The sequence below is a fragment of the Macrobrachium rosenbergii genome, chromosome 12 (genome assembly GCF_040412425.1).
Source record: "Macrobrachium rosenbergii isolate ZJJX-2024 chromosome 12, ASM4041242v1, whole genome shotgun sequence".
Lineage (NCBI taxonomy): Eukaryota > Metazoa > Arthropoda > Malacostraca > Decapoda > Palaemonidae > Macrobrachium > Macrobrachium rosenbergii.
The window spans coordinates 3,006,315-3,018,000 of record NC_089752.1 but is presented as its reverse complement, the minus strand read 5'-3'; the positions used below and the strand labels follow the sequence as shown (position 1 = coordinate 3,018,000).

Genomic DNA, 11,686 nt, shown 5'->3' with positions numbered 1-11,686 from the left:
ATTATTATTATTATTATTATTATTATTATTATTATTATTATTATTATTATTATTATTATTATTATTATTATTATTATTCATAAAAGATCTCATAATAGCATGTCACTAAAATGATGAAGACGTCCACAGTGGTGTAAATGCAAATATATATTAGAAATATATATTCCTAACATATATTTACATTTATACATTTACACCACAGTGGATTTCTTCACCAGTGGTGATAATGTAAATATATATTAGAAATATATACTTCTAAAAAATATTTACATTTACAACATTTACAACACTGTGGATTTCTTCACCACCATTATTATTATTATTATTATTATTATTATTATTATTATTATTATTATTATTATTATTATTATTATTGGGAGGAGGAGGAGGAGGAGGAGGAGGAGGAGGAGGTGGATAATGTTTGTTATTGCTGTTCTTCTTGTTACCATTTTGTTATTGCTGTTGTTACGACTATTTGACGATGATTGTTATTGCAAAACATATGCCGTTATTAATTGCACTGTCATTATTATTGCAGTCATATATCTAGTTCATTTTTATTCGTATTTTGCTTTAAAAAATCCTTCATAATAATCACAATTACAGTAATTTATTTTTATCTTCTCCGTCATCATTACCAACATCACCTTTACAGTCACCATCAATTTTTCTGGTTATTATCATTATCATCTTACCTTATATCATTTCCATTATTCCATTTCCACCATTGTCATCTTTGTTGTCACGTATATTTGTTGATTTTATCATTACCAATAAAACTTTATTGTCACTCTTGGGAGTTGCCGGTAATATCATTAGCATCTACCGGTAATATTATTAACATTTCAGGGGAATATTCTACATTTTTGCTTCATCTTTCATGCTTGGTAAAGTTTCTACTTATCATCATTGCTTGTTTTACCCTCCTTGTCATCAGAAATTCCTTTACTAAATATTTCATTACTACTATGATTCAGTGATTTCACTTGAACTGAACTTCTTCGCAATGAAATCATGAAGAAATTGATAAACACTTCTAAAATGAAATTACAAGTATTGAGGTGAAAATAAAAAAAGGTAAGCAACACGTAAAGCTCATTCAGATTAAAGTACTCCATGAATAATGAAGGAAGTTCGAGATAGAACTGAATAAATTGCAAACAAAATTGCCCGGGCAACCAAATATTCAGATATTGAAAATGTACTGACAATAATAGATGAACAAAAATTAATCAATAGGCATTAAATAAAAAATTCATTCAAGTGTCAAACAAATCACGCTACATAAAACTACTTATAAATATCGAACAGATTGACTGAAATGACCTCTTCAAACAAAGCATGAAATATCGGACCTTCAGTCGCAGAAGTAAGCAAGAAATGTCTCCAAATTACGCCGGTCAACAAGTAGACCTATACCAAATCGGCAGCAAATCAAATCGCCTTTGATAAATCCAATGACCTACTTACCTTTAGACTGCACTTGAGGGAACGAGGTCAGCACTGTCATAAGGGCCAGTGCCCAAATGACCTTTAAAGATTTCCAGGTCAACATTTCGGCGGAGAGTTTCCCACGAATAATTCAGTGTTCTCAGAATCGTCCGGCACAACTTTCGTTTCACAATCACATCGAATTAGATATCTCTCCCTCTTCACCCGTTTCAAACTTGGCTTCCATGCGATTCACATTTTCCCTCTCTTTTTCTATGCTTGGGTTCGAAAAGCCTGTCTATTTTCGTCATGGAAAATCACCTGTACAGACAGAGAAATATTAATCACAAAACTTTCTGGGCTGTCAGTCACGAGTTGCACACAGTCTCTTCATAAAAGTTTATAATTCTTTCCCCCCCCCTTTTTTTTATGAAGTAAATGGGTAAAGCTGTGGAGCACGTTCGATAAATTCTACTTCGAAATTCCGAGTTTCACAACGGCGATGAAAAAAGGAAAACAAGAAAACTTCTGACGAAATCCCGAACAACTTTGCCGACTCACGAACACTGGATCTCAGATAAACCTCCGTCCAGCCACGCATCAGCCAGCGCACACCTCTACCGACCCACTGTGGCCGTAACACTGACGAGAGCGATTCCTATTCTTCCCGTAGACCAAGTGACTATTTTAGGTCTCCGCGCATGCGCGCTTCGAGCAGACTATCGTAGTCTTGTGAATAAGAAGGAAATCGGACTTGGTCCTATAGTGTTAGGTCACTGATATCACAGACGGTCGACCCCACCGACATTCATCATAGGAGGTTTCTTGTAATTCAGTCATTCGCTAATTGCTCGTAATGACGTGTCTCGAAACGACCGTGCCTGGCTGATTCGTACCCCCGGATTACGTACAGGTACGCGGAACGGCTGGACCTTGACCACCAGCTAAGCGACTGACCTTCATAACGAATAAATACCCTGAAAGATGCGCCTGGCGAAAATTCAGAATTTTAAGAACTCGCGGAATTATAATTCACCCTCGTAGACATCAGAGTTATGGCATCTTTCCTTGGCATGTTTCCCATACGCGCTGCTAAGCAAGAGAATGGGGCGGGAAAAATAAATAAATAAACCCGAATGAACGTCGGAAACAAGAGCTATCAAGTAGTCGGTGGTTATGATGAACGAGATAAGAAAGCGAGACGAAGATTCATCGAATGATAGAGAGAAGAAGACAGGAAACGCTGTGTCGTGAGAGAGGGAGTTCCGGCCTTATGGCAGCCGTTGTTTACAAACAAACGAGAGTACTCGACGAGTGAAGAGAGTTATATCTCGAGTGCACTAAATTGACAGAGTCCTGTGATGCCCGTTTAGGGTGGAGGGGCGATCCAGTGTCGAAACTGAGACTAAATGGCTCCCATCACGATTGCACCGGAGGTGCAGTTAGCCTAACTGATAACGAACTGAGTGTTAATTGCAAGAGATATTATGTTTTAAGGCACAAAAAAGTAAAATGGTACAGAGAATATAGTGCAGTTAGCCTAACTGATAACTAACTGAATGCTAATTGCAAGAGATATTGCATTTCAGGGAACAAAGAAGTAAAAAGGTACAGAGATATAGCGCAGTTAGGCTAACAGATAACTAACTGAAAGTTAATTGCAAGAGATATTGCATTTCAGGGATCAAAGAAGTAAAAAGGTACAGAGAATATAGCGCAGTTAGGCTAACAGATAACTAACAGAATGTTAATTGCAAGAGATATTGCATTTTAAGGAACAAAGAAGTACAAAGGTACGGAGAATATAGCGCAGTAAGCCTAACAGATAACTAACTGAATGTTAATTGCAAGAGATATTGCATTTCAGGGAACAAAGAAATAAAAAGGTACAGAGAATATAGCGCAGTTAGGCTAACAGATAACTAACAGAATGTTAATTGCAAGAGATATTGCATTTTAAGGCACAAAGAAGTACAAAGGTACGGCAGAGAATATATGCAAGCTGTGCTGATGAAATATGATCAGCGAGCATAGTAGATGCCCTTCCTGTGCTCTCTCTCTCTCTCTCTCTCTCTCTCTCTCTTTGGGGTCAGACCCCACCCTGCTTCTCCGTTAACCTTCTGCTTTCCTAATTCATTTTTATTCTCTTGATATATGCAACATAAGGGAACTCAGATACCCATCACTTCTTCTCCATGAGGCTTGCAAGACATATTATCATTATGATTATCACTACTGGAATGGAATGGAAAGGAATACAGAATTTAGGCCAAAGGCCAATCGCTGGGACCTACGAGGTCATTCAGTTCTGAAACGGGAAAAAGTTAAGTATACCTTAGTTTTACCAGACCACTTAGCTGCTTAACAGCTTTCCTAGGGCTGGCCCGAAGGATTAGACTTATTTAACGTGGTTAAGAACCAATTGGTTACTTAGCAACGGGACCTACAGATATTGTGGAATCCGAACCACATTATAGCGAGAAATGAATTTCTATCACCAGAAATAAATTCCTCCAACTCTTCATTAGCCGGCCGGAAAGTCGAACTCGGGCCTACAGTGCGCCGCGAGAGGTGCACTGACAGCACTATCCCATTAACCAATGGCTTACCTGTGTCCCCAGAACATGGAGGGGGAAAACAAACAAATCCCCACAACATCACAAGGGCGAGAAACGAAGAGAATAAATTACTAATTAGACACGAAGAAAAACCGTAATTTACCGTGCAGTGAAAAATTCTCTCTCTCTCTCTCTCTCTCTCTCTCTCTCTCTCTCTCTCTCTCTCTCTCTCTCTCTCTCGTGCATGACCTCCTTTTGTTAATGAAAGGTCCGTTAGATAGTAATGAGACCACCTGATGTCAGATGCTACACTTTAGTTTTTGCTCTCCATGTCATTAGCTCATTCGGTTATGGGTAAGTGACTTTACTGTAGTTTGTGAAAGAGCTCTCTCTCTCTCTCTCTCTCTCTCTCTCTCTCTCTCTCTCTCTCTCTATATATATATATATATATATATATATATATATATATATATATATATATATATATATATATATATATACTCTATATATATATATATATATATATATATAAATATATATATATATATATATATATATATATATATATATATATATATTATATATATATACAGTATATAGGAACACGCTCGCTAGCCGTTGGACCGTCTGCATGTTGTGATAAGAATATGAGGCTGAATCCAAAGAAAGTAAAATTCAATCTTTAGAAACAAGACTTTCGCCAGGGTGTATTGCAGGAGACTTTTCTGGGCTTCTGTCCTCAATAAAATATACACAAGCATACACCCCGTTTCTTTGACAAAGAAGGAAGAAGAATGATTCAGAAAAGTTTTTAAAGTTAAGAACGCGAGATTTGAACTCCCTTTTAATTGGCTTTCGACTATTTCTTTCGCGAACTTAACTCTCCGCCTAATTACGTGAGCGAGTTACGATTTCTTTCGCAAAGTTTGTGTTCAGTATTTTGCTCTAAAGCGTCTTCGTCGTCGTCAACTCTATGTGACTTGCTGATTTTCTGTTGTCAAGCAGAACTTCAGAACTTCTAGTTCTTTCCATGTTATTTCTCCTTCTCTGTATTTTATCCCTAATGAAGATGGTTTCATTAATATTAAACACATTGCTAAGAAATTCACAATCTCGTGAAAAACAACCTGTGTAATGAAAATCCACAATTATATAGTAAATATATTACTATGTAAAATAAACGAAGACTTTCGAACACCGTCAGTGTTAACGTTATTTTACATAGTAATATATTTACTTATCTTGTGGATTTTCATTAAACAGACTAAACAAATTATTATTGCACAAAAAAATCGTTGTTTGTGTTTGTGCCAGAAAATACCACATAACTCATTAAAACTACAAAAGTACAAACTGCGCAAGAAAACTTAAACTGAGAAACCTAAACCAAGAAGTTTCAGGCCATTTTAGTTTGTTTTTCATAAGCAAAACTTTTTGCCAAATAATACAAATTTTCAAGAAAAATGTATAAAGGAAATACCCTCCTGCATAGAAAGACTTGCACGTCCATATATAAAAAAACTGAAGGATTATAATACTAAATTGTTGGGAGTGTAGTTTCTACAAAATAAACAAGTAAAAAATGCGCCGGTTTCTTCGGCGCAGTCGAGTTTTCTTTACAGCGTATAATGCTGTATAAAACTCTCAGTCCACGGCCCATGAAACTCTCAGCCGCAGTCCACGAAACTTTCAGCCACAGCCCGGTGGTGGCCTGTGTTGTTGGCACCTATAGCGGTGCCAGGTGCACGATCATAGCTAACATTAACCTTAAATAAAATAAAAACTACTGAGGCTAGAGGGTTGTAATTTGGTAAGTTCGATGATTGGAGAGTGGATCATCAACATACCAATTTGCAGCCCTCTAGCCTCAGTAGTTTTTAAGATCTGAGGGTGGACAGAAAAAGTGCTGACGGACAGACAAATAGGTAGCCCTCTCAATCGTTTTCTTTTACAGAAAACTAAAACAGTGACGTCCCGTAGATTTGCTTGACAAAAGGGCAAACCAACATTTCTCCAAAAAGATCAAGTTCCTGAATGACAAGCTATACGATAGTATTCAGCGGTTTTCTGTCGTCTCTTTTAATGTAGTTTCCTCCCGTCCACCAACTCCTTCCCCTTGACATATTTTACCCATGATTCACCTCTTCATACATCGTCCTAAAAGCACGTGAACTTCTCTTGCTGTCCTCTCATTTATTATCGAGTGCATATTAAATATTTAAGGGAGGTTGAATATCAGACAAATTCAATGCCGTCAAGATAGTTCCCGCCTTTTTCTCATTATATTATCACACCAGTTCTTTTTTTTTTTTTTGTATCTTAAAATTCAGCATTATCTCATAAATCTTTGTCTTGAGCGTTCAACTTTCCTCAAGCCTGCACTGGGAAGAACGCTAAATCCAGTTCTTACACTCAAGTGCACCCAAGCTTTCTCTCGCCAAGCCGGGAATAAGACAATCTTACCGTCCCTTTCTATGAGTGGGTGTCAGTCACTGGACCGTGATCTGAAAGGATGAACCCTTCTTCGGAAGCCATTCACTAATCCCTTTTTCTCTGAGGATGTCAGCAGCAATCCCTTCTCTGGTTTCGGTGGTGATTCCATGGGTGTTCGTTCTGGAGCGATTGGTCTGAGCTCTGCGCAGAGGCGTCAGAAGTGACGCTCTAGCACAGAACTTGCGAGAAGTTAGGAGGTCTCTGTGGTTTAATACTGAAAGTCTTCTTCTTCTTCGTTTTAACGAGCTTTTTTTCTCATTTTCTATATAGGGTAAGCACGATGCCTTCTAATGGTGATGAATAACTGTACTGGTTATCTTGTTTCAGGATATACATACACACACACACTTATAAGTATATATATAATTATATACATATATGTATATACTCATATGTGTGTGTGTATTCTGTGTATGTGTGCTTACATTTTAAAAAATACAGTTTATTTAACAAAATCTAGTCAGTCCGATGCTAGCTCTCCTCGGCCAGATTTCCCTGGAAAAATTCAAGAAAACTTAAATTCTCAAAATTAGTCTTAAGGTTCCCTCGTTCTTTATCTCTCTGGAAAATTACGGATTAACTTTGTCATTTTGAAAATAAAAATCCAAGTGGTGAAAAAAAAAAAATTCTTTAGAGCTCGCCATTAACAGAAAGAAAAGTTGAGACTGCCGTTGACTATAAATGCGTGAGCATGGAAGCGTCTGCCTGAATGACTTGCAACACCTAAGAGATAAAGAGGAAGAAAAATGAAAGAAGAAAACCGTGTCAGAATTACGATGGCACGAGGAAAAAAAAGTTTTAAAAAAAGGCTAGAAAAAAAGGCGCAGTTCCCCTTCAAATGGAAATCACGCGTCGAAAAGAAAACGAGAAGAAGCGGAAGGCTGTCGAATATTTCACAAGATCTTCTTTCAAGAAATGGAATTGAATTAGACGTGGATGAGCGAAAAAGAAAATGTCTACTTCCTTTCAAAACTAGGCTTTTCTATTCCTTTTTCTGTTCGCCCTGATAAATAAATTACTGTCTCTACCAAGCTTTGTTCTCACGTACGCGAGGAATTGTCTCCCTGAAAAATAATAATGAGATTTGAAGTTAACATTTTAACTGAATTGGTTACAACGTAGTTTGGAGTAAATTGGTCTATTACGTAAATATATATCGATCTGATCAGGCTGTTTTAAATTCCATTTACACAAATCACCTAAACGCACACATGCGCGTAGCTTTAGACGCAGACGCACGCAAGCTCACGCAAGATGAGCAAGGAGACAGGATGAAGAAACAGCGTAACTTTAGACGCAGGCGCACGCAAGCGCACGCAAGATGAACACGGAGAAAGGATAAAGAAACCATGTAGCTTTAGATGCAGGCGCACGCAAGCGCACGCAAGAAGAAAGGATGAAGAAACATCGATGAAATATCTGTCCTTATCCTGAAATGATTGTCATTATGAACGCACTCGATTGTACATCGGTCTATGCAAAGCTTTTCCCTAGAGTGAAGTCATTTTAAATGAGCTACTTTTCATGAGAATCACCTCTCCAGGAATCACGGAACCGAGATAGTAAAAGGAAAAAAATTTTATATATAATTTGTCTGAAATGATGTTTAGTGATTTAAGAAAGAAAAAAATCCTGAATGGGAACAAGGAAATGAAAGTGCAACTTGGTCTGAGCAACTGACTGAGACGTTCATAATCTTCACATCTTTATTACTTTTTTTTTTTTTCTTAATATGAAAAATACGCGTAATGGAATAATGGAATTTTAATTGGGGCAAAAGATTTAATATAAAATTATATTTTAAACTTAGATATAAACACACCCTATTAAAGACATTCTCTAAATCTTTCCGGACCGCCGCCCCGCGGCCCCGGGCCAAACCGACCGATACAGTTGCCAAGTGTTTCCAGGCAAAATTTATCAAGAGTGTTCACACATCTCATGATCTTTGAAACCAGACTCCTTGAGAGGTTTGAGAAAAAGAAATTCATCTGATAAAACCGCCAAATGAAATAGCATTACCAATTCAAACAGAATTATAGTAAATCTCTGCTATGTCTGGTAACAGTGATTTCATTCGTAAAGGGCGTGGCATATACCCCATTCTACCAATATTCTTGTGAAAATCTAACTGTTTTTATTCGAGTGGTTCTGGGTAGAATTTCATTAACTAGTCAATCTATCTAAGAGAATAAAACCAAACCTAGTGATATATTCAGCCAACTCTACTGCAGTAAACGGGGGAAAAAAGTGGTTAAGACGTCTCGTGCGTAGCATGAGAACCCATTAAGAAACCCGAAGGAGTCATAGAATACCTGTGTGCCTTAAAAACATTCCAGTAAATAACATTAAGCATGCAACGTGGCATTAAAGTGGTCTCAAGAATCCAGCTTATAATTTGCCTTCGCACAATACATTAGTGATGACGGATTCGTTGAATATTTTATCATTAGCTGGTCCCCTGCATGGTACGGTCGCTAGTGTCGTGACATGCCTCTCAGATGTCGCGGAGTTCGAGCCTCCCCCACGGCGATGAGAGAATCACTGACTCTGTATCATGATCAGTTACTGCCGCAGTGTGGGGTGTCTGCGGTGGGAGGTTGAAACCAACATTCTTGGAAACTTGAATTTCAAGTCAATGGCCCCTTTGGTGTGCTTGTTCCATTTGAATAGGTTTCATCTACCGAAATAATAATATTATAATATTAGCGGCGCTGAATACCAGTGCCGTGCTAAACCTGTCTGTTGTTGGTTTCTATAAATCAATGATTGACGTTTAGCCCAGCGAGACGTTTCCGTCGCGGTTAGTGAAAAAGAATCATAAATGGATAAAAAGGATTGGATTTTTTAAAAATATGGCAAAAAGGAAGAAGGATCCTCAAAGGATAAAAAAAGATAAAGTGAAGTAAATATAAAAGAAAGGACACTGGTAAGGGTTGAAAAAAAAAAACAACCATAACTGAACAAAGCATGAATAAATATGCAACGGGAAAGAAGGCAATTAGAAGGGAAAATGTGGGCGGTTCCAGAAACCGAAGGAAGTGGTCAACCAGTCTCTCTCTCGAAAGAGGGAGGGTGTTAAAGGATTCGAGGAAAACAAACTAGGTGTAAAATATTTCCTCAACTCTTCATATGCGAAGTGAATTTAACTCATCTTCCTGCTTTCAGGCTTCAAAGTAACAGAATTTAATCGCCATATAAATTCGCTGAACGCCATTTGCTTTTCAATTTGTCTCCGGGTACTCTGAGAATATTTAAATATTTCAAGGTGATGTGTGACTTGACTTTATGAAACTTTAGGCTGTCAAGCCAATCACTGGGGTACTTCCAGCCATTCAGCGCTTGAGACTGAAAAGATGCAGTTGGGAGCTGTAGCGGATCCAGAAAAACTTCAGGGGGCCACCAATTTTAAATTATACATACCAATTTTCATATTATACATACATATATATATATATATATATATATATATATATATATATATATATATATATATATATATATATATTATATATAATATATATATATACTTTTTATTAATATTTTTTTATTTTATTATTTCTATAACAGATTTTAATTTGTTTCCTATTTTATATTTCTCACTTATGTTATCATTATATAAGTCTTCAATATTATTATTTTATCATTATTTTGATGGTGGGGGCACGTGCCCAGGTGGCCCCCGCCCCCCTGGATCCGCTAGTGAGTTAGAGTGGTTGGACAGCAAGACAAAGAAACCCAGATAATAAGGGAGAGGAAATAATATTTAAGGATCTGAAGATGGAACTGGCAGGAAACCTCCCCGCCCCCGCCTCAGTGTCACTAAGAAGCAATAGTTGGACAGAAGAAAGGAAACTGGAATGGAGGTCAAGTAAAAGTCTAAAAAAGTGGGTGCAGCCACTGGCCAAAGGAACGCCCTGCAAAGACCGTTTAATAATGCCTACAGTGCACCGAACGAGGCGCGATGCTGGGAAAAAGTGGTCTGACTGAGATTTAAACGGAGGACCAGATGACCTGTATGTTGCGAGGCAGCGTTAGTTGGAACTTTATTTCACTAGTAAAGCCTTAGAAATGTATTTCCCTTGCTTTCTGGCAATTTTGGTAATGAAGCTTGCTTGCCGCAAAGCAGTTCTTCATTTGAAAAGGACCGCTACGAAGATTAATTGCTTTCATATTGCAGCATGGTACTGTATAAGACTGCAAGTATATTGCACATGAATAAAAAAAATACTCTCATTGGTTGGTAAAAGCAAAACGAAAATTCATTATTAACATACACAGCAAAACTGCAGAAGACAAGCTAGTAATTACATAACCCTCTCTCTCTCTCTCTCTCTCTCTCTCTCTCTCTCTCTCTCTCTCTCTCTCTCTCTCTCTCTCTCTCTCTCTTACAGACGCTCAGCGCTTTTTTTTTTACTGTTAATGAGAGATTCGCAAGTAGAAATACGACCACTTAATGGCAGAGGTTTGTGATTTTATTATCCATTACTAAAACTTGTTCTCTCTCTCTCTCTCTCTCTCTCTCTCTCTCTCTCTCTCTCTCTCTCTCTCTCTCTCTCTCTCACACTCACACATACACAGACAGATACACACTGCTGATCCATTGTCTTGCTGTCTGTGTCCCTTTAAATGCTTACTTAGAATCATTTTTTCTTATCACTATGCACATTACTCTCGTAAATATTCTCAAATGAATATACGAAGTTAAAGCTGAAAAGTAGTCGTTAATCCCTCCTTGTTCGAACAGCTGAACTGAGGATAGTACATAAAAAATAATCCCATCATTAGCATTTCACCATTCACTTGCTTGTTCGCAAGCTCTCTCCTTCTCTGAGTGTCCAGAAAATTGGATGTCCGTAGCGTCTTCAAATGAGCTTGTCCGAGAATCGCTGCTTAGTCCTACCGCCTCATTTTTTGCGACATAAATATTTAATGCAATGAAATGTAATGACATCTCTGCTAATGCATCTCCATGTAATAACTCAGCAAAGCTTGCTTGTTACTGAAAGGTTTATCATTTCATTCTTGCATATTGTAAAATCATATTCCTCTTTGCAATTTTCTTTCTTACTCTTTTACTATACGTTCTCTTTGCAGCGTTGAATATGTATAAACTGGCGTACATGTGTGCACAGATCCTATGCAAACCCATTATCAGAATTAATACTTTTTTTAAATCCAGAAACAAAGGAAAAATTATTCAC

The 11,686-nt window shown here is 37.5% G+C and overlaps 1 protein-coding gene across 8 annotated transcripts in view; it reads right to left on the bottom strand.

Annotated features, from left to right (window-relative positions):
* LOC136844337 (zwei Ig domain protein zig-8-like) overlaps positions 1–2,078 on the bottom strand; it is a 249,820-nt gene extending 247,742 nt beyond the window's left edge. For 2 of the 8 annotated variants that reach the window (XM_067113333.1, XM_067113335.1), the window contains exons 1-2: positions 1,993–2,075; positions 1,471–1,752 (exon numbers count right to left, since the gene is read on the bottom strand). In XM_067113333.1, the coding sequence (XP_066969434.1) occupies positions 1,471–1,555 (85 nt within the window). In that variant the 5' untranslated portion in view covers positions 1,556–1,752; positions 1,993–2,075. Of the gene's footprint in view, positions 1–1,470 lie in introns of all 8 variants that reach the window. The other 6 variants (XM_067113334.1, XM_067113331.1, XM_067113332.1 and 3 more) reach the window with 4 other exon arrangements.
* Between the last annotated feature and the right edge of the window lie 9,608 nt (positions 2,079–11,686).